Here is a 23,214-nt window from a genome sequence, read left to right as displayed (position 1 = left end):
CAAAGGCCAAACACCTGCAACCAAACTGAGAAATGACAAAACTACTGATGAGCGACATCAAGTGCTGTTCTATAAAACTTAACTGCTTTCTAACCTAGAGGCAGTTTATCTGAGCGCCCACAGAGCGGGCAGAGTCAGACAGCTGGACAGCCTGATAAGTGTGTGTGTGTGTGTGTGTGTGTGTGTGTGTGTCCAGAGTTCTGCAGCTCAGTAGTGGGGGCCGCTCTGTTGTAAAACAAAAAACAACAACAGACAATACAGTGCCTGCATGGAACATCGTGCCTCCTTAAGTAACCTTGACCCAGTTTGTATGTGAACATACACAGAGTCAGGTGATCAGCTCTACAGGTAGTTTACAATCCTCTGAGCCTGTTCAGTGATTGAGTGGTTTATTGTGGTTAAGGATGTCAATTAATATCATAGTGATGTTTTTAAATAAATTATGGAGAAGAGGAAAACAGAACTTATATCTGGAGAAAATTAAGAAATATAAAGGCCGATAGAAATATATGCGGAATATATCATGTCAATATTTCAAGGAATTACAAATGCTGTCTTCAATAGATCCATCTCACCTGGGCTTTTCTGTGTTTTACATCAAAAATAACATGTTTTGTATTATAAGTGGTCACTGTATAATGCTGAGTTATTGTTAAAATTGAAAAAATATCAAGGAACTATTTAACTATTATTACTATTGTTGTGATTTATAGTAGTAGTAGCTGTTGTTGTTGTTTTGAAATTGGTATTTTTTTTAGAACAATGCAATGATAAGATGAATTGTTGTTAAAAAAAAATTGCAACAAACGATAAATCAGGCCCCAAAAAAATATGGGGGCACACTGACGTCACTTTCTCGGGCAATCCCGTTTGTGCAGATGGCAGATGGATGTCCACCAAGGAGTCTGGTTCAACTCGAGGTGTCCGCTTGTTTGGAAAGATTTCATATTAAGTTGACTGATTGATACACTGAGGATTATGTGTCTGTCTGTTTTATTATTATTTTGTTGTTGTTTTCATTTTCAAGAAACAAATAAAATAGTGAAACAGACACAAAATGTTCACCGTGTACCTGTCCGTACACACACGCAGTTCAATTATGTCACTAAACCAATCAAACGCCGATAATTAGGCGGTGAAAGCTCCCTGGGAGGCCGTCAGTCTGGTGACTCCGGGTAGTTCCTGCCAGAAGCCAAAGAAAAGCGCACACACGCAACTCAGCAGTGCGCCTGTGCTGCAGGATGGCTGGAGAGTATTACGCACTCCTCAGCGAGAGGACACGTCTGGAGAGGTGCAGGGTCTGAGTTTAGATGCAGGGGCGAAGAACAGGAACAAAATGCGGAGTCCTGAGCTGCTGACACTGTCGTCGCTGTACAGTAACAAGAGGTGTTTTGTGGGTCGATCCTCTCTCGCTGTGAATCATGTCTGCAGGTAGATCTTGTGACCGGGAAAGTTGTTCGTCGGTTGTTTTGATCTGAGGCGAGATGCATCTGTTTCGGAGTCATTATTACCGAGTGTTCCCGGACCGATTCTCGGTGGAAACGCCGAGCATCCGAGGCATCAGCTGGGTATGCTTTTTTTCTGGTATTTTCTTTAGAGAAGTGTTCATGGAAGACACAAACGTGTTTTTGTTGTAGCCTAGTTATAAAGTGACACACATAGATGATCAGGAGAGGAGATTACAATGATGTTTATACTACTTTTATTTGATCAGTGTAAAGAAGTAACCTAACCAGATATTTTAAACAGAAAATACTTAGCTGCATTGTAAAAATATAAGCCCTTCATTAAAATCTTAGCTGCACAAATATCCTAGGTGTATTATCACAATGCACTATAGACCTACTTACTTTGCTGAGTTGCCCATTTTAGAATGCTTTGTTGTTGGATTATAGCTTTATAAGGGAGGCATAAATAAGAAATCTCTGTTTAATGGTCCAAATCTGCAAAGCAATTTACCAGTGTTGTAAAGTAGCCTAAGTTGTATTGATTGATAAGTAGAACTCAATAACTCAATATTGTACTTATGAAGAAGTATGTACCACTACTGATAGCCCATGTTACATTCCTCCAACGACTTAAATCGCCACCTTCAGCATTTTTTTTTACTCCATTACCACTACACACTTGTATAGTGTGGGATCTTTATGAAGCATTGATAAGGATAAAAAATGACATTTTCCTTTCTGTGAATTCCATTAAATAGTCCCAACACCACTGCTGGAGGACACTGATGAATCCTCTGAAAACCCATAATCATAATCTGTTGTGCAAATTGGCTGATACTGAATGTCTGGTGCGTGGAGGTTTAATAGCCCTAAAAGCTTTTTTTTGTGTGTGTGAGTGTAAACACAATCCACTGTGCAAGCAAAGCTGCATTTTGTCCTGAAACTGAAAATGAAATGTGTGAATGCGACAGATGCAGCATTGTTACTGTACACTCGCTTCTTTCTCACCTCCACATGACACTGTTAAAGCCCCCCCCCCAAAAAGTATGCTTGGCAGATATTCCAAGAATGCTTGAAGTTGACTGAGGCAGATTTCGCTATTGTTTTAGCAGCTTGGGTGTGGGGACACAAGGAGGTAACAAAGCCCAAAGGTTTTTTTTTTTCCCCCCAATCAAACTCAGGTTATTAATAGTGTATTGTTAACCCTCACCACACACCCCCACTCAGTTTACAGAAGACTGTAGAAGAATGAGCAAGGGGCAGGTTTCCAAGACGCAGGAAGACAGAGAAGCGGCGAGGACTCTAAGGTTCTAAATTTACTTGACTTTTAAGCATGAATAGGTCAAAGACGACTGTAAATCTAGACAGGCCGCCTTCTGAACTTCCTGCTGTTGTAAGCCAAATATCAACGCAATATTTTATACGAAGCTGCTCAAAAGGTTAGGCTACAATAAACTGTAAATATAGCTGACAATTATGTTTTGGCTGTGGCGTCCTGGTTTGACCTGAAAACCTTAGAGCAGTAGTCCTTTAACGTAACATGTTCGACATATTTCTCAAATGTCACGAGTGGTTAAACTTGTTGTCTCTGCCAGGTGAGTTTGTATTTATTCAGGTTATCTCACACGTTATAAATCACACAAGAGCTCCTTCAAAAAGACGTCCTTGTTAATGGATCTGCACAAAAGTGTAACGTTCAAGCTGACAGCACCTCCTCATAAAATCAACAGATGCATTAACCTGGCATTGTTTGCATATTTGGGTGCATTATTTGTAATATACTGAGTGAAAAGTAGAGCCTCAATTCTCCATTTTGTGCAGAGGCCATATTTCTCTGACATCCTTCTCCGAGAGGGAAGCTCAGGTGCCGTAATGACGTCAAGCTGCTGTTTCCCAGGCTAACAAATCATGAACTGGAGGAAATCTGACAAACAGTTATTGTTTTACAGCGTCTGGATTATTTAGCAACTGCAAAGTCTACTGAAAATAGTTGCGTTTCTTTAAAGGAAAAGATGTTAAATCCTTGCTAACAGAAGGCTTGCTAAATTATCTTTTTCACGTAGCTAGCAGTAATGTTAGCTTAGGATTGGTGAATTCCTACATTAGCTGTTTTTGGAGCTTTGAACAACTTCATGGAATGCTAATGGCATGCTAGCTCACTAACATTTCTTAACTGTAGAGTTAGCAGGAAGAGGTAGACTTATAATGTTAGTTGGTTATTAACCCATTCCATACATTGAGGCAACAGCTTACATCAGCTATCAGGTATTTTAGCTATCATAATTTAAGCTAAAGCTATATTGAATAGGACTTGGTTTGATTCTGAAGGTAGCTTAGTTGTTCGTTAACCCATAAGAAAACTGATAGACAGCAATCAAACAATTCCTAGCTACCGGTAGTTTTACATCAAACACGTAAGTCCCAGTGTAATAAAATGTTGGCTGACTAATTTGAATTAATCCTTGAATTTAGCAAGGCATGCTAACTTGAGCTATGTTTTATTATTACAGCTGACCCTCTGCACCCCCTCTGGTCAGAGTATGAACTCTTGAATTCAGGGCGCAGGTACAGAATGCCCAGGATGAGGACTAAAAGAGGCGTTACATCCTTTGTACCGCGCAGTATTCAGCTGCTTAACAAGAGCTGATTATACAGGACGAACTCGACACTCTGCACTTTATTTAACCTGCTGAAATCCCTCATTGAATCATGTGATGCTTTAGTGTGTTTTTATGTGTTCTTACGTGCTGTCCTGTAAATTTTTGTTTGTATTGTGTTTTTTAGCTCTCTGTGCAAAGGCCAATTCCCCTAGGGGCAATAAAGGTTTCATTCATTTTTGTAAAACTCTCTTGGAGGGAACTACAAAATCTAGCCAAACCACTTCCAAGCTAACACAATTGTTTGCTAGTGTTTTGTTGACAGAAAACCAAGAATATAAAACTTTCAAAAACCTCATCTGAGCTTTCCAGCCTTAGCGTGATGTCAGAAGAAAATGGCTTCCATGTGAAATAACAAGGTTCATTTCATAGCTGTGTTTACATCTTTGTTTTGATATCCACCAAAGCTGAGTTTTTCATTTTTCCCTGAATTACATCCAGTATCTGTGTTCGTTGAGGTGTGACATGTGCAATGAGAACGATTAATCTGGAACTGAGGCATTGGCTAATTCCTTCTCTGAGGGCACGCGGGCACGGGGACAAGACTGAGCTCATTTTTGTCGACATCATTAGGATATGTCAGGGCTTCATTTCTCTGGCCATGTTTCCTGAAATGTGGAGACAAAGCAGAAAAGAGCCTGTGCGTGTCAAAGCAACTTTGAAGGCATTCAACATTTTTGGTTTACACATGGGGAACATATCATTTTGGTTGGGTCGTAGCTGTCATAAACTCTTTTATATCTGGATTTATGGAGTCATATTCAGATGAAAATACTTTAATATGAACCAAAATTACAGTGTGTTAAACTGCATCATGTTTGTCTTTCTCTTAAGCCACTGTAAAAGACGCGCAGTAGAAACCAATAATTTTTTTTTCACGAGTGAGTGAAAACAATTGGCAATATGTCATTCAGGCTTCCAGAGCAGACAAAACATGCCACGACGTCTGCCTGCTAAAGGCCTGGAGACTCTTGACAGATGTTTATCGGCGATGTGAGGAGTTGATCGCAGCTTCTGGATCAATGCTGACGGCTACTGTATGTTTGAGTGTCGGCTATGCCATGTGATTACAGGGCATACTTTAAATGTTTGTGCAAGCTCTTCATACAAAGCATCACATAGCACAAAGACAGACATTCCTATAGAACAGGTACCCATATCATACATTTGCAACATGAGGAACCCTAGTTGTGGTACCTGTATGTGTGTTGTCTTCAGACATAGCAACGCAAGCTAATTACCCCCGAGCTAACAGTTTTGAATATATTTGAACTCATTAATTGCCTCGAGAAAGGCCTTCATTCATCTCTGATCTCTTTAATTCCACGGAAAGCATTTGTCTTGGGAATACAGGCAGACAACAGTAGCTGAGAGTGAGGGATCATAAAAACATAAAAACAGAAACACATAATCCAGAAAGAGGAAATGCAGCCTAGGCTGAAGTATACAGACATGGGATTTTTTAAATATTTGGACATGCAGCACCAGGTTTAAGTTCAACACAGCTGATCTGAATCTTCAAGAAGTTGTGGAGATTTGATCTTCAAAAGATTCAGATTGTCTAAAGCACTTTAATAAGAGAGGATAGAGGTGGTTAGAAGCACCTTTCCACTTAAAAAAAAAATGCGTGGTAGCAGACTGTGTTCTGTCCTCCGCTGAGGTCTGTGTACTCTTTCCTCCCACTCCATTACACACACTTCACACCCACCCACATCCCACTGGAGACAATGGTAACACTGCACAAGTTGAGATAATGTATTTGTGTTGAACTCCATCCCAATGAAGGAAAAGAAGAGATCTTTGTATGTGGACGGCCCAGCTTGGTTCTCTGTGTTTGTTTGTGTGGAGATTATCATCACGTCCGGTCCAGCTTGTTCCAGAGGAATGTTGCTTTAAAGAAAGTTATCTGCTTTTATTTCAGAGGCGTAAGATATGCAGAAATGGTTGAGCGGTGGTAACGTCTCTCTCTTTTCTGTTTCCCTTCTAGACGCCGCTGCCGGAAGCCCTCGGTCCAAAGGACACAATGAAGCAGGTGTGTATGCCAGAGATGTGAGCTATGCTTTGGTACGTCTCCTCCCCACAGCCACAGGAGTACTTCTGTGTTCCCAGCGGTGTTTTTCAACTCCTGCTGAAGATATTAAGAGAGACAGTGTCAGAGGAGGAGCAGGATGCCAGCAGGTTTTAACCCTTAAAGTTCCTTTGGAATACATTTTAATCACATCCTTCTCGGGCTGATTGTTGTTTAAACCCCAGTATCCAAACTAACACTTTTTTATTTTCTCAAAAAAACAAAACAACTGAAACATGATTTCTAATCCTGCACTTGGTGTGTATTCCAATTTTTCAATTTATTTCATTCTTTGATTTTTACAACCCCGCCCCCACCCCCCATGACTGTGTATCGTGCCATCACCACCAGCTGGTGTGCAGTAACTACAGTTAGTAAGTAGCAGTTCTTGGTCTTTGTGTTTGAAGCAAATGTAAACCCATATCCATAAAAGTAAGCAAATAAAAAGTATGACAGAGCTGTTGCAACAGATCACTGGTTTCTTTTAAGGAAACATCTGACTAAATATGCAGAGTCAAATACCAGAGTTGCAGTGTTTGCATCCTCTCAAACTGCTGATCTCGGTCCTTTGTTGTTATTATATCCTGCATTGCCACTCAAGCGAGTCTTGGAAAAAAAAAAAGAAACACATTCCTAGCGAGGCAAGCAGTCACAAGGAGTCTAAAGGGCACTTCAGGGTTCTCGGTTAATTGACCCTCTCCACCCTCCTTAGCCTTACCTTACCCAACCCAGGCCCCTCACACTGCTTTATCTCAGCTCCTCCAACTGTGTGTTCAGGGGGAGAATATTAAAAACACTGATAACAGGGTTTGACATGGAAAATGAATTCTGAGTGGGTTCAGGGAGAGAGCATCTTTCAGCGCTGGGGAGAGAATATAGAGAGTAATGGTGTCTGCAGGAGGCAGGTGTTGTTAACCTCTTGGAGCTTTGTTTGGTTGCTTAGCAAGTGTTGGCTCCAGGTTCTTAAAGTCACTAAGTAGTATCATACATTCTCATCTCTCTATACAAGATAGATCGTTTTTAATAACCTGTCTTATGGGAAACATGCAGTTTTTTTTTTCTTCAGACAAATGCACCCTGATTAGAATTTTCCAAATGTAATCACAAGCTTTATATCTACCGATCCTTGGGCACATTTAAAGATTAATTCGTCAATGCTGTAACAAAAGTTTGACATGTTAACGACCTGATCTAAAAGGGCTGGAAAAACACATTACGCTTATCAGTCATGGGGCTTCAGGATGGGAAAGTTGCCTTCAGAAACCGGCTCTTGTATTTTTCTCACGCAGCGAGAGGGGAGAAGTCAGGTATCTGTATTCCTAGTCAAACTCGCACACAGTGTTCATCCGAAGCTGCTTCTTCTCACACGGCTCAGCCCACCGAGGTCAGCGAGAGAGCAAGAAACAGAGAAATGTCTCGCCTACAAAGGAGACAGAGTGGATCGCTCGCTGGACTCACCATCGTTCCATCCCACAAAGACAAATGCATCAAAACAAACCACCGACTTCACACTTAACACCCATTTGGAAACACCCCCGATAGCTTTACAACCATGTTAAGCATCTATGAGTGTTAGAAATGAGTAGCTTCAACAAAGTAAACAGCAGCTACTCCTTTATTAGCACCAGATTCATTCTGACAAATGGTGACTAAAAATGCAGGCTAATGTTCAGGGCTGCATTGCTGTTGTGTAGGTGACCCAGGGACACACATTAAAACGAACATATCTAGGAAGAGTTTATCACTAAAATTGCCTAAGAAAGAAAACGATATCCATCCATCCGTTATCTATGCCGCTTTTCCCATTCGGGGTCGAGGGGGGCTGGAGCTGATCCCAGCTGTCATTGGGCGAGAGGCAGGTACACCCTGGACTGATCGCCAGTCAATCACAGGGCTGTAAGAAGAGACTGTGTAGGACCGTGGGAGGAAGCCGGAGTACCTGTAGGGAACCCACGCATGCACGGGGAGAACATGCAAACTCAGCACAGAGAGGCCCTGTCCGACGGGGATTCAAACCAGGGTAAAGAAAATAATGTAAAGAATAGAATTTGATTGTGCTATAAAAAATAAAAATAAAAAAAAGATGGTGTACACCATTGATCCCCCAGAGGAAATTGGATGTAATAGTAGAAGGAGACAAAAATATGAAAAAATATGAAATTTCAAATAGCGATGAAGGCCATTACATCCTTCTTCAAAGCAAACAGCCTTTATGTTGGTGTAAGTGTATGCTTTGCTCATAGCAGACTGTACAGGTTGTTCAGCAGCTGTTCTACACGAACCCTGCAAAAAAAATATTTGCAGTCATTTTTGATCATAGGTAAAGGTCATGTAAGTCTGACAGTGAAAGCTAAAGCCAGTATGATTTATTATACATTACATCAACAGTCTTAAAGCACTTTTTGACTACAGACTGTTAAATGTAAAACGGCTGTCTATTGACTGTCTATTCAAACTTCACAGATGGAGTTGCACATCACTGCCGGGAATCAAACTCTAGCTGTGTGTGTATTGTACTTGGGGAAAGGTGTTTGCAGTGTAATTTGACTCAGTGGGAACACTTGCTTTCCGAGATGGCATGATTAGCTGGCCTACATGCAGACAATAAACAAGTAGCACAAGCACAGTATGCTGAAGAGATCGAGAAGTGAAGGAAAGGAAAATAGTTCAGTTTTCTGCATTCAATGGCCCCCAGTGAAATATTATGACGTTTGAAATTGTTTTCACAAGGATTGGGTTAGGTAATGGAAACATTTCCTAATCAAGAAAATCAGTTTTGTTGACATGTCTGAGAATGTGCCTACGGGATTCCCAAGGGGAAAATTGGGCCCCATGAGAATACTGGTGACCTCCTGAAAACATAACTCAAGTTGGGCACAGCGGACGCTTTGGGCACATTTACTCTGGTTGATGTCAGTTCTGGGAACAGGCTGATAGAGGACACGATAGGTCGACATTTGTACAGTACTTTGGAACCCACGGTAATTAGTCAAGGTAGTTTTATCTGTTACAATTTGCAGCCCTCTGTGAACTTGGATGTAACGAGCATGTGTCGTGGCCCCAAGTCAAGGTGAAAGGGCAGATGTTGTTGTTTGTGTCATCAAGGCACGGGTAGGAGGGTCTGTGAAAGGTCAGAAGGCGTTTTTAGGCTTCTGAATGAGATGGAGAAAACTAGGGGGAAGGTTCTTATTAAACACTATCTCCCTTTCAAGCCTGCTATGTAGAAAGAAAAGCGATAATATGTCATGCAATAAATAAACATCACCTTAATTCTACAGTTCATATGCCTTTCTGCTAAAATGTTGTCCTTCCTGACTGTGAGATAAATTCAAATAGCAGAAGGGCTGTACTTCACCAACCCAGTCTTCTTGCTCTGCTTTTCTGTCTTAGCTATCATGCTTGCCAACTTCACACTTGCCACCCTAAGACGTCCACTTATCTGAAGGTTATCTCCATTAACAGACTCAACCTTTGAATGCAGAATCTAAAGGCCAAGACTAGACATGACTTATGGGCGAAAGGTTTCCATTTGTAGTCCAAGTATAATTGTCCACTAGCTTCTTAGCTTGAAGGAACATAGTCTGTGTGGGAAAACGAAAGAGGGCATGCACAATCTGCTTTAATGGGAGCCCTGCACACATCGGATCACCTCCTGACAATGATGCCTTTCATTCATTTCTACAAATGAGCATGTGCATGTAAGTGCACATTACATAAAATACCCTAACTTCATTCCCTCTTCTCAAGTTGCTAGTCCAACTGAAAACATGCAGAGCACCTAAAAAGATGTATTGAATGGATTTTTTTTTATTGCTAGCTGCTGGTTACTCCAGAAGCCCCCAAAAGTTGGCGGTTCGTCCCATAGGCCACATTGTCTCCTGACGATAGTTTATGGGTTCAGGGATTGATCAGAGGGTGGCTTACATCTTCTGTAGGTTTGCATGCTGAGTTTGCATACATGCCACGTTAAACTTCCTATATTTGTATTCTGGCGGTGTTTGTGTAAATGGGTTTATTGCACCTGTTCACTTTGGGATGATTCATTGTGCAGCCCCATTTCCTTTACATGCGCTCTCTTCATAAAGAGAAAACTTCATCAGTGTCAAGTCCTGTGTGCATGTCAAGACCACCACCTTAGGCAAACAGCAGAGCTGCGAGGAAAACACAAAGAACAAACATGCAACTGTCTGAGTCACTCGTGCAATCACAAGACTAAATGCAGGAGATGTGAGGGAGGGAGCCAGGAGCAGAATTAAGCTTGTGTTAATCATTAAAAGAATAAATGAAATGTTGTTTTTGGGGGTTTGATTTGTTTTTGAAGCAGTGGCATAGCATGCTGTGTGAATTGTACCGCCGCATTGCAGGCACAAACAAAGCACATTAGTGTTACATAATTCTTTCTGCACCGGTGGCTTACAGGTTTTGCACCAGCTGTCTGCAAGTCTTTTCGGGTTTTGTGAGCTGTGTGAATGCGTGTCTAGAGGTTGAGGTTAGGGGGGTGCAGAGGGGGAAAGAGAGCTTCAAAGGAAATACACAACGCTAAGTGTGGTCGGAAAGTGAAAGTGTGCCGTCGCTGCTTTTCCGACTGAAGAATGAGTTGTAGAGGCTGAGAACTCAGAGAGGTGTGGGAGAGTTTAACGCAGCCATTTTTACACTTTCCCACCTCTCTGCAAACCCCCCCCCCCCCCCCCCCCACACACACACACACACACACATACAGCACATTACACTCCAACACCCACAGAAATCTCCACTCACGCTGTTGACGTACATGGCATGCCACATTATCTCAACACTGTAGGAATAAAGTCCTCTCTCTTTTTTCAATCACACTTGTTTTTTTTTTTATTCTTCAATGCCAACACACGAGTTGGCTGCTTCAGTAAACACGACAGCCTGTGTTACTACCCTCCTTTCTTTATGCATGCAACCCGTTCTTCATATCCTTAAAGGGAACACAACTCACATTCATCTTTGGGAAGTTTTAATACTTAATCTTCTTCTTTTTTTTTTTTTTTTATGTTTTCTGAAGTTTCTTTCAGATCGTGTTGTAAAGGCAGCGAGATCAGTGTACAGCGTCATGATCGAGAGGAACCCCGGTCTGATCCGAGACAGAAAATATCACCTGAAAACATACAGGTGCTCATACTGGTGGCAGGAATATCTTCAGTGTCAGAAATCGCATGCAATGTCTACAGAAGCATGCAAACTCACGTGTTAAATGTCCCTCACAGACAGTGCTGCTCGGGTAAGGAGCTTGTCGACTGGCTGATGAAGCAAAATGACGGCCTGCAATCAAGATGCCAGGCTGTGGGAATGTGGCAGGTCCTGGTGGATGAAGGAATCCTTGTACATGGTAAGAACTAAAGAGCTGCGTGGTGGGTTGGTGAGCCTGCCCAATGTACAGAGGCTTAGCACTTGAGAGTGAGCGGCCCGGGTTCAAATCCGGCCTGTGGCTCCTTTCCCGCATGTTGTTCCCCACTCTCTGTCTCCAAAGTATCTGACTCTATCTCTAGAAAAAAACAAACATAAAAAGTCCAAAAATAAGTCTTAGCTGAAAACAAAGGCCATGTTAACATTCTATTGTATTCACTATTATTTGTATTAACTGTCAGTGTATCATGCCTTGCCGTGACTGTACGAGTATGAGGAACAGTTTTATAATAAATCCAGTCATATTCTTGTGTTTTTTCAATAAATTTATATTCTGATGATGATTGTCTTTAGAGTTTCCTCGAAGCCCTTAAGAAGCTTGAAATTTGGTGTCTGGGCCCGCCAGAGCAGATGTTAGACAATGTGTCCTCACTCAGTCAAGTGGTCACTAACTCACAGCTTCTGCTGTCTGGATTGGACACAGTCTACCCGTAAGAGACCACTCCAATCAGGATATAAGAGCTCCATCATCACACGGAGGGGATCGCTCACAATAGATTTGCACTCATTTCCATGTAGCTGTATTTTGTAAAAAGGAACTTTAAGACAGTTGAATTCCACTAAAGATCAAAATGCATTCAATTAGGCTATTCCCCATTTTTAAGGTAATCACTGCATTTTAGATTCATTTTCATGCAATCACTAGTATCTTGAAGGGTCAATCCTCTTTGGGTGTAATTCATGTGGTTTCTCTGTTTTTTTTTTGCCTCACTCTAGTGAAAAACGAGGTGAACTTCCATGACAAGGACACCCAGTTCTACCGCTTCCAGGACTCTGAGTGCATAAAAGATGAGAAGGACTCAGAAGAGGAGCTGCAGGAGGGCCTGTCGCTGCTGTCTCAGCTCGGCCCTGACGCTCTGCTCACCATGATTCTGCGCAAAAAGTCAGTATGTCAAACCTCTGAACGCATGAAAAAATATGTCACATGTAGTCTTACCAAATTCTATGCTTACAAAGTTATCACATATGACAGTTTGAGTTTTACGTTCTGTGATTACTTACATGTGTCCTCTCTGCGTGTGTCTCAGTCCCAGTCAGAGGAGCGCTGACGACCTGGAGGTTATCTATGAGGAGCTTCTCCATGTCAAAGCTGCAGCTCACCTCTCCACCTCTGTAAGTCTGTTACAGGCTGCTCGTGACATCTGTGCCCTAATGATCATTAAAGTCCCCAATAGTAGAGTTTTTATGCATTTGTTGTATTCTTAAATTATTTTAAATGTGGAGGCCTTTGGGTGTAAAAAGTGAGACAGTTCAGAAGCTTAACATTATTGGTTATAATACACCTTTCATTTAATTTGATAAAAGAGCGACATTTTAATGTATTTTATGGGCCAGTTGTCTTTATAGTAGCTGTATATTTCCAGAAAAAAATCAACCAAATAATGCATGCTGTTTCCTCTGATTCTTAGACTACTATTACTATGCAGCTCAGTGTAAATGTTGCCTTGTTTGTGCTGTAGGTGCGTAAGGAGCTGGCGGCGGTGCTGGTCTTTGAATCACATGCCAAGGCCGGAACAGTCCGTGAGTGTGACAGCTCTGCTGACGCTTGAGCTCTGGTGGTGGAGAACCTTGCTTACACACACAGATTTATTGTGTAGTAAAAAAGCACACTGCGGTACACTGCTGCTCTGATGTGCACAAACACCACGTCACTGTCCTCTATGCACAACAAGCCTCCATGATTAGAATAGTTACCGAAGCATGCACCACATGAGGAATATTCAAGCTTGCTCGTGTCATGATCTATTCATTTTAACAGTGGGGGGGCGATCATGTGTCCTTATTTTCGCCTCTCGTCTCTCGCTCGGCCCCATCTGGTCTTGAATATGAAATGACTACATACGTAATAAACCCGGTGTGCAGTAAACGTGATCTCCATCCAATTATGAGTGTTTACACAGAGACACGTGTGAATGACATATGTTGGTGTTGACCTTTTTTTTTTTTTTTTTTACGCTGTAGTGTTCAGTCAGGGCGACAAAGGGACGTCTTGGTACATCATCTGGAAAGGATCTGTAAATGTGATCACACACGGGAAGGTGAATGAACTAGCTGCAATAATAATCCTAAATCATATGAAGGCCTTGTTTTGCAGTATAACAATGAGTGATGCGTTGTGCATGCAGGGTCTGGTGACCACGCTACATGAAGGCGAGGAGTTTGGGCAGCTCGCCTTGCTGAACGATGCTCCTCGCTCTGCAACGATCATCCTGAGAGAAGACAACTGCCACTTCCTGCGCGTCGATAAACAGGACTTCATACGCATCCTCAAGGTGCGTTTGTGCTAACTAGTCACTATGCGTGCGGTGTTAACGTGCATTAAGGCCACGTGCGACTGTATAAACGCTGCAGGCGTGTTTGTCTTTATGAGCCGCAAACTCAGGTCTACACAAATATGTATCATTCTCAGGTTGTCATACACGTGTGTGCGTGTGCGTGTGTTGTTCTATAGGATGTGGAGGCAAACACAGTGCGACTAGAAGAGCATGGGAAAACCGTGCTGGTGTTGGAGATGAGCACGGTCCGGGCCGAGCAGGGAGGAGCCGGAAACAACTGCAAGTGAGGACTTAATATGACGCACGTGTCTCAGAGGTTCACAACCATTATGATGCTTATCCTGAGCGGGGCAGATAATGTATTATTCAAATAACTCAGACCCTGGTGTTGTTCGTCTAAGCATATTGACAGACGAGCGTGCAGATGCTTTTGTTAAACGTGGTTAAGTTCTCAATACTTAGACTGTGTCTCAGAAAAGAGAGGAACCAACCTTTCTTCACAGCATGAATTCGTATCAGCTTCTTTTTTTTTAGTTTTTAAGTAAACATAGTCATGAATTAACATGACCTTCCAATTAGGTCAAACACAAAACCTACCTTAACACTCTTCACTTGCACGACTGACTGCTCACACAAACACTACGTACTCTTTTTGTATTCACTCTAACAAAAAAACAAGATGGATTATCTGAAGAGCCCAACAAAAACAAGATAACATGTTTTTTAAAAAGACACTCAAACTTGGCATTAATAGAACTACGTTGCAAATACAGTATATGCTCTTTACAGTCTAACCATGAATATAGGATCTGTAATGGAGCATTTGGCATTTCACGCAATAATATGTACACACCAAGTGTTGTGACAACCAAGACAAGACACTACAGGACTCAGATCAAATGCTCCTTTCTGTTTCTTCTGTGTGTGTGTGTGTGTGTGTGTGTGTGTGTGTGTGTGTGTGTGTGTGTGTGTGTGTGTGTGTGTGCGTGCGTGTGCGTGTGTGTGTGTGCGTGTGCGTGTGTGCGTGTGTGTGTGTGTTTACTCTTACTTTTCCCAGGACCTCTAGTTTTTATTTCATTCCTTTTGGCAAATGTTAGCATGCTAACAGACTAAGCTAGGATGGGTTAGCATACAGCACCACAGTCCATGCACATTCTCACACAGGCTGCTAGCTTGACTGTAGTCTTTGTTGAGTTCCAGCTCACTACCTCTCTTTTCTTAAATAAATGGCTCCCTCTGTATTTTTAAAAGGAATATAAAAGAACTATCATTTGATTGATTGATTGATTGATTGATTGATTACATTTATTTCAGACATATCAAATAAAATCAAACATATCAAAAATACAAAACAAAATGAAAAGCACGAAAATACAATAAACAAAAAACAATGTTCAAATTATTTCACAAAAAAAAGAAAAAGCTAATTAAATATATTCAATTGATATGCCTGAAAAGGAGTAGGAAGAAGTACAAAACTTATTTAGTCCTACCCCTTTTCCACAGCTCAATAATTAATATTTATAAAATTAAATTAACTTCCTGTGTTCCTTATAATCTATCTAATTGTGGCTTTTGATTTGGGCTTGGGCTTTGAAACTGATGAAGGCAATCAAAAAGTATGGAAACCAGTCAAAGGGAGGAAGTAAGACAAGAAACACCGGGGAAAAGAACTACAAAGTAAAACAGGAAACACTTAAGACAAGACTAGGGAAATGCACACAGGTACATTTAGAAACACGAGGAAGGGAAAGACCAAATAAAAGTAAAAAGGCTAAAATCTAAACCCAGAAATATAAACAGACAAATACACAGGAATCAGAGAAACACAAGGATATATGAGTAAATAAATTAAAAATACAAGGAAAAAACAAAGTAAACAAAGGTAAATCATGGCATGTTACCCTCAATATAGACTCATTGTTATAAGCATGCAGAGAAATTAAAATGAAAGCGAGGCACTACAGTGTTTGCATGAACTAACATCTCCGCCCTGTCACGCTCTGTGCAGGTACACAGTTATGTCAGGAACACCTGAGAAAATCCTGGAACACCTGCTGGAAACGATGAAGCTGGACTCCAATGGAAATGACGCTATAGGTAGGATCCTTTTCCTGTTTTTACTCAGTGATTCAAGACGGTCAGACGTGGTCAGCTTGTAAGTTATCATCATTGTTTTTAATGTTCATCTTCCCTCAGATCCCTGTGTGAGCGACTTTCTGCTCACCAACAAAATCTTCATGCCCTCCAGTCAGCTGTGCCCCGCACTACAGAACCAATATCCTGCGATGAAAAACAATCATGCACAATAATGAGAATGACGCTGATGATGAGTCTTAGTTTGTACAAATGTATATGTCATTGTCCTGAACCGCCATTGCACCTACCGCGCAGAGCTCTCTGAGGGTTCAGATCTGGAGAAATCCTCCTACATCCTCAACACCAAGCAGAAGGTAGTGAGTCTGATATGCCAGCTGGTGTCGCTGTATGGCCTTCTGCTGAAAGAAGACCCTTTTGCTTTGGATTTCCTGGAGGTGAGGTTGCTGGCTTGATTTGATTGGATTTTAGTGTTTTTTTGGGAATATTTCCATTTCTTTTAAGAGGCTAAGAATTGATTTATAAGGATTCATTAATTACATTTCCGCATTATATAATCCATGTGCCTGAAACAGAGGTTGAAGAATGAGGTAGCGGCTGATTTCCGTCTGTCCAACATGCTGAAAGAACAATTTAGGGACAAGAGGAGAACAAAAGTGTAAGTTGGCCTTTTTATCTTAGAACATCATGCAATTTCTCCAGCATTTCTCAGTCCATCATGCAATATTATCTTATCTTTCCATACTTTTTTACAGATTAGAGAATGGATATCAGTCCCTAACCAAGGTGAACAGAATACTATCAGATATAGTTCAACGGTTTAAATATTATGTAGTTGTCATTTGTCAGTTTTTTGAATGTCACTGACTTGATAAGTCGCTCTGATGCTATCGACAGATCCAGAAATTTGATTGGTTTTCACACTGTGAGGAGCCAGCGGGGAGGTTTCAACCAATCAGAGGGCAAGACAAAGGTGAGTGACTTAAACAATCCAATCAACTGAATCAGGAAAAACTTCATGTTCATCTTTGAAATGTAATCAACTTGTTCTGCTCTTTGTCACATTCATAGTTACCTCACATTAACTCTTCGTCATCACATCAGCACATCTTGACATTTCAGCATCTGTGTCCTGTCTGTACAGTTCTGTATGAGATCTTCAGACCAGACAAAAAACCTCTCACCCTGATGCTCCCAGTCAACTCGTCTGTGCAGGAGGTGATGTCAGCGGTAGTCAAACCTGGAGGGGATCACATTCTGGTCAAAATGAACTCGACAGGAGGTAGGACTATGAAAGTGATGACACTTACTTATTTTTTTTTTTAATATAAGTATTATTGAAACCCTAAGAAGCAGGAATGGGGATGTTTTTTCCTCTGTTTATTACTTAAGAACAGTTAAAAAAAAAGGTTTTGACAGAAAATTGACTTGGAATTCAATCCTTTTTTTTTTTTTACATGTGAAAATGGTTCAAGGCTTATCATGTTAGATAACTAGCTATGATAATACATGCCTTAATTATGGATTGAAAGAAGAATGTATAACTCACCTGGAGTAGAACTGGAATTATATAAGAACATGTGGTAGTTGTGCACTTTAGACCCTTGTGGCCAAAAAGTAAATTACAACATCAGACCTTTTAAAAATGTGCCAGAAATGTATTTTTTTTTCACTTCCCAAACTTTTTCTTTCACAGCCCCAAAGTTAGACAGATAAAATATGTTGAATATCTCACGAAAACCTTTCATTTCCCCTGTTTTTAAGTCATAAACACAGGAGATCTTGCCTCTTAGGGCTCCCGTTGAATACACTGTTTTTCATTTAAAACTGCTGGCACTCATAACAGTGTTTTAATAAAGAGTTCAGAGCCGCTAATTAATTATGCTTTCCAATCTAGCCTGACTCACGTTCATTAATTTTTCAGCGTTATTTCTCAGTTCATTGAACCTAAAATGGGTTTTTTGTTCTGTTTAATGCACACAGAGAGAGCTCAGTTAAAGCTGGATGCGTCAGCGGTCTACACCGCTCTGGGACTCAACGAGAGACTCTTCATCTGTACAAGCAGCCAAGTGGAACATCTGGTGAGGCATCGGTGCATCTCATACCTTTCCATTTTGTAGAATCAAATCAGAAATGTCATCACTTCAGACTTCATCCAATTAGTTCATAATCAGTTATGCAGAGCCTTAATATAGTGGATTCATTTAAAGCACTATCATTTTGGAGAAAGTCCCCAAAGGAACAACCCAACACAACTTAGAGCCTCTCTCTCAATCTAACAGATTCCCCTGAAGGAGCAGCAGGGACCAGAGCAGGGGTCAGCCGACATCCTGGAACAGATGGGCTCTAAAGACATCGCCAATGAGCTCACCAATCATGACTGGGAACTTTTTAATGCTGTGCACGAGGTAACTCAGCGGAAATGACATCAGTCCATGGCATCAAACTTTTTAGCACTATATTGTGTCCCTGGTCTGGTTGAACCTAGAAATCACATGTTGAGTGACCCCAACCCTTCCCACGCCCAAAAAAGCCAGCAACACCAGTCAAATTCAGATTTAAAGCAGCAAAATTAATTTTCTTCGGGGGTGAGTTAATGGCCAAAATAACAAAACAAAACGTATCTAATCATTTAAACAAATGACAGTTATGTTACCTGACCTCCGATTCACAAACAGGAGAAAACTAGTGAACAAACAAAAAGGGCTAGTCACTCCTACACAGCTGCTAAAGTGCTCAGTATTAACAATGTCTTACAATTAATCTGTTTACAAAAGCATTGACATGCTAACTGTCACTAAATCTATCAGAATCTAACACAGTCTGAAATATCAGAGCTACACAATTCACACACACACGTACAGATCAAAGGGCGATTTACACACTGCTGGTTTTGTTGGAAGTGAGAGGTGAAGTGGCCGGGCAGACTGCAGCAGCTGAGATTTAAAAAGATGTGATGTCAGGCTTGATCCAATCAGGAAAAAGCAATCCAAGTTGTACTGATCAATCAGAGGGAGCACCTGTATCCAGACCTTGATTGACAGACACACACTGCTGGGGAGGAGACACAGATCTGCACATATACTAAAAGAAACACGATCAATAAACAACATGACCCAAAAAAAGCAAAAAAGAGAAATTAATTTTTTATACCTTATCAGAGCTTAGCTAAGGTAGTCTGTCAGGTGAGTAAAGCCAAAGGTTAACCTGCCATTCAGAGTTGACTGTTTTTATCTGACAGCCATCAGATCATCTGGCCGTCCTGTACGACACTTCCTGCATGCTCCACATGTTTCTGAAGCAAGGCGCGTTAATTAAGTCACCTGTCCTCTCTCTCTCTTTGATTTACAGTTTCTCTTTCACAGATGTGTGTGTGTGTACTAACTGTGAGCGTTGTGACTCATTGTCCCCGCCTCTCCAGGTGGAGCTGATCTATTACGTATTCGGACGCCACAAATTCCCCGGTGCCATCACAGCTAACCTGGAGCGGTTTGTGCGTCGCTTCAACGAGGTGCAGTACTGGGTCGTGACTGAGCTGTGCCTCTGTGAAGACCTGGTGAAACGAGCTGTTCTGCTCAAGAAGTTCATAAAGATGGCAGCAGTGTAAGAGATACAGTTACACCAATCTTTACATGTAATATAGGTCAAGTGGTCCACCACTTTGACCAGGACTGACATATCTCTACATATGTTGGATTGGCATCACGTCGTCATAAATGGTCCGTAAGGGATGCTGGTTTCCTCTATAAACACCATGAGGTTGATATTTGGGATTTTTGAGGGACATGTCTCAAAACTAATGGATGGATGACCATGAAATGAAACAAACGTTCATGATCCAAACATGTTGTCACTTTAGAGATCTTTTGACTTTTCATGTGGCTTTGTGTAGCTTATTTTTCCAACATTAATCCATGACCAAATACCGTAAAAATGTATTTATACCATTCCTATCAGGCAATGTTGTGTTTACTGCTTCACGCTAACTAGCAACATTAGCATGCTAGTTAGTTAGTTAGTTAGTCATGCTGACTTCTTGATAGTTTTTCATGCAGACACTAGTTTATGACCAAATACCTAACTAAAAACTAACAAACATTTCAGGTTAAGTTTGACTTTGTTTTTAGTTTGTGTCAGTCATTAGCAAATGTTAGCACGCTAACTAGCTTACCCTTCATGTTGCAGTGTCGGAATAACCAGAATATAAGTTTCGAACACTGCAAAATGTATTGCAGTCTTCCTCAAGTCCAAACAAAGTTTGAGAAACATGCTATACAATATTTGCTAAATTGACAGACTTGACGTTGAAGTGTGTAGCATAAATATGCTAATAAAAAGTAAATGTTGGTGCCATATACAATTTCGAAGTCCTTGTATTGAATATAATTATTTTAGCTAACATTTACTTTGTGATGTAGGTTTTAATCATCGTCTCTAACCATGTAAAATGACCCAGATTAGCTTATTATGTTGTTAGAGTTACATAATATAAATGTCTTAGTAGCATCCACAATGATTCTAGGCATGATGACTTAAAGTTTATGGACATACGATGTCAGAAAAAACATCAAATCAGGAAATGGCACGTTGTTGCAGGGTTAATCTCTTTTCTGTCACTTTTACCATGTTAGCATGCTGATGTTAGAATTCATTTGCTAAACGTGGCTAACATATCTTCATGAACAGCGCTGTCAGCCTTAAAACTTAAAGTAGATAACCCTGTGTCCTCTCCGTCACAGATTAAAGGAGCAGAAGAATCTCAACTCATTCTTTGCTGTGATGTTCGCTTTGAGCAACAGCGCAGTGCAGAGGCTCTACAAGACCTGGGAGGTGAGGACCCCCTGAATGCAACAGTCAAGATTATATTTAAATGTCATCTCAACGTTTACTGAACAATATTTCTGGTAATGGCTCATGCAACAATGTGCTTGTTATTGTCTGTCACAGAGAATACCCAGCAAGACAAAAAGGATTTACTGTGCATATGAGAGGCTGATGGTGAGTTATATTGTGTGCTTTCATTTCAGCAGACTGGTCGATGTATCTACTGAAAGAAAGGCAGGATTTTGATAAGTTATGTTGCCAGAGGATTAAGTGGCAACATAACTTAACAACAGGGTGACAATATTTGCGTATAATTATACAAATGTAGTGTTACAAGTGGTGCTCTCTTTCCTGTTAGGACCCCTCACGGAACCACAGGGCCTACAGACTTGCTGTGGCTAAACTCAGTCCTCCCTACATCCCCTTCATGCCTCTGCTGCTCAAAGGTAACACACACACGTCAGGGTTTTTGTGTCTTCAGTTTACATAAATGAGTAATTCACTGATAACCAACAAGTTTCCTTTTCCTGTCTATTCTCAGATATGACATTCATCAATGAGGGAAATCCAAACTATGTAGAAAAACTGGTCAACTTTGAGAAAATGGTGAGACAGAAAAAAAGTGTTGGTGTCATTGTTCAGCTCAACTATTCAAATCAATATCAGACTGACATTAAATATTTGTTTGTCCTCCTTTCAGCGCATGATTGCCAAGACAGTGAAGAGTGTACGAGGATGCAGAAGTCAGCCTTATGGTGAGGGATTCAGTTTGATTTTGACGCACTGGCGGTGTTATGTGGTTGCTTGGTTTTTGGCTCTGACTGATGCATGCAGGATATATTCAGTACATTAAATGGAGCGTAGCGTTAGCTCAGGCAGGTCAACGCGTCACGCTCTACTATCATGCAAGAGTTTCAGGAAACGCTGATCTCACACAAGCCGCGTCAGCTGATGGCCAGCTGATTTGCTTCAAAGCATCCTATTGGTCAAATAGTACTTATGCCGCCTTATTTAAACTGCTCTAGACCGCCTACTCTTTGCTGCTCCCTCTGCAAGCCGCATGTGCAACCCTCTTCCACCTCACCTCCTTTTATGCTGTTCTGACTTATCAGTGCCATGCTTGTCATCGATGCCTGCTCTTGTTTGGGTTTGCTGCTTATCGCCCTGCCTTATGCTTTCCTTGTATGCACGGGAAGGGCAGGAATGTGTGCTGTTCCTGCCTAATGCTTTTCACGTAAGCACATGGAAGGGCAGGGAAATCCCAGACAGAGCCAATACCGCCAAATATAAATAATTGCAATAAAGTAATTTACTTGACAAAGTGATCCTGACTGAACTTCTGTTTCTCTTCTGCAGTGGCGTCATCTCCACAGAGGGGCCTGGCAGATCGGATGTTTCTGGAAGTGCCTGCAACTCGATTGTCTACATGTAGGCAACCTGTACATCTACGATCCCAGTTGTAATATCACCTTTTCACCATTTCAAAGTTAAACATGTCTTGAATGGTTTCTTCTTCTCATCCAGACTCGGACATCACCCTCCCTCTGCGTAGTCCGAGCAACATCAGACACTACATCTCCAACCTGAAGGTGATCGACAACCAGCGGAAGCTAACGCAGCTGTCGAGAACATTAGAGTGAAAGGAACGTCTCACCTGCTGATGTGCAGAGGCTGTAAAACAGTAGCACAAACCTGAACCACAGAACTGACTGCAGTGGGATGAACAAAAACGTCAACACTGGATGGACCCCGGCTTGGACACAGACGGATGAACTTTCAGCAGGAAACAGTTTCGAGAGTGAAAATGTGCAGTGTGCACAGTAATGACCTCTGAGGGGGAACCAGAGAATCCAGTGTTTTTTATTCATGGGATACTTACCCCAGTGAGAGTCATTTTTAAAACCTGTACAGTGTCAATATTGTGTCAAAACTCCTTTATGTAACATTTTATACAGCTATCTGAAAAAGAAGGACTCTGGTGGTTCTGCATAAAAGGGCCGTAGGAACACATATCAGATATATTTCACAAACCATCACAAACCACTAAAGGTCATTTTTCTGTGCACTAGTGTTTACACATTAAAACTAATATATTGTATGAGACCTTTAATTGGCAGCAATGCCATAAACTGACATGCATATATTTCATACGATGTTGTTTTATAAATAAATTATTTTCTCAGTTATGTGTATTTAACCCTTTCATGCATGATGCATTAAAGACAGCAATGTTTGTTTTTCACTTCTAAGGGCATGCAAAGTGACATCTTTTTTTTTATATTCATCACTGGGCAAGTTACTTGAAAGCCCTCTGTGGTCCAGAGAATCCATTTGAGTACTTGAAATTGAATTTTGAAGTTTAACTCTTTTTTTTATGGGAAAAAGATGCGATTGAGGTGATCAAACTAATT

General features: G+C 41.1%; 1 protein-coding gene across 4 annotated transcripts in view; it reads left to right on the top strand.

Annotated features, from left to right (window-relative positions):
* rapgef3 (Rap guanine nucleotide exchange factor (GEF) 3) overlaps window positions 1–22,989 on the top strand; it is a 29,000-nt gene extending 6,011 nt beyond the window's left edge. For 3 of the 4 annotated variants that reach the window (XM_061057918.1, XM_061057919.1, XM_061057916.1), the window contains 26 exons: window positions 6,093–6,137; window positions 11,206–11,312; window positions 11,408–11,529; window positions 12,324–12,489; window positions 12,635–12,719; window positions 13,067–13,127; window positions 13,569–13,645; window positions 13,733–13,879; window positions 14,059–14,165; window positions 15,894–15,982; window positions 16,082–16,149; window positions 16,255–16,416; window positions 16,555–16,637; window positions 16,735–16,765; window positions 16,877–16,952; window positions 17,124–17,261; window positions 17,963–18,060; window positions 18,262–18,387; window positions 19,401–19,582; window positions 20,719–20,809; window positions 20,927–20,977; window positions 21,162–21,249; window positions 21,345–21,409; window positions 21,504–21,558; window positions 22,160–22,231; window positions 22,328–22,989. In XM_061057918.1, coding sequence (XP_060913901.1) covers window positions 6,093–6,137; window positions 11,206–11,312; window positions 11,408–11,529; window positions 12,324–12,489; window positions 12,635–12,719; window positions 13,067–13,127; window positions 13,569–13,645; window positions 13,733–13,879; window positions 14,059–14,165; window positions 15,894–15,982; window positions 16,082–16,149; window positions 16,255–16,416; window positions 16,555–16,637; window positions 16,735–16,765; window positions 16,877–16,952; window positions 17,124–17,261; window positions 17,963–18,060; window positions 18,262–18,387; window positions 19,401–19,582; window positions 20,719–20,809; window positions 20,927–20,977; window positions 21,162–21,249; window positions 21,345–21,409; window positions 21,504–21,558; window positions 22,160–22,231; window positions 22,328–22,443 — 2,508 coding nt within the window. In that variant the 3' untranslated portion in view covers window positions 22,444–22,989. Of the gene's footprint in view, window positions 1–1,145; window positions 1,569–6,092; window positions 6,138–11,205; window positions 11,313–11,407; window positions 11,530–12,323; window positions 12,490–12,634; window positions 12,720–13,066; window positions 13,128–13,568; window positions 13,646–13,732; window positions 13,880–14,058; window positions 14,166–15,893; window positions 15,983–16,081; window positions 16,150–16,254; window positions 16,417–16,554; window positions 16,638–16,734; window positions 16,766–16,876; window positions 16,953–17,123; window positions 17,262–17,962; window positions 18,061–18,261; window positions 18,388–19,400; window positions 19,583–20,718; window positions 20,810–20,926; window positions 20,978–21,161; window positions 21,250–21,344; window positions 21,410–21,503; window positions 21,559–22,159; window positions 22,232–22,327 lie in introns of those variants that run through there. The other variant, XM_061057917.1, reaches the window with a different exon arrangement.
* Window positions 22,990–23,214: the final 225 nt, after the last annotated feature.

Source organism: Labrus mixtus, chromosome 15 (genome assembly GCF_963584025.1).
Source record: "Labrus mixtus chromosome 15, fLabMix1.1, whole genome shotgun sequence".
NCBI lineage: Eukaryota > Metazoa > Chordata > Actinopteri > Labriformes > Labridae > Labrus > Labrus mixtus.
This window is presented reverse-complemented; position numbering and strand designations above follow the sequence as displayed.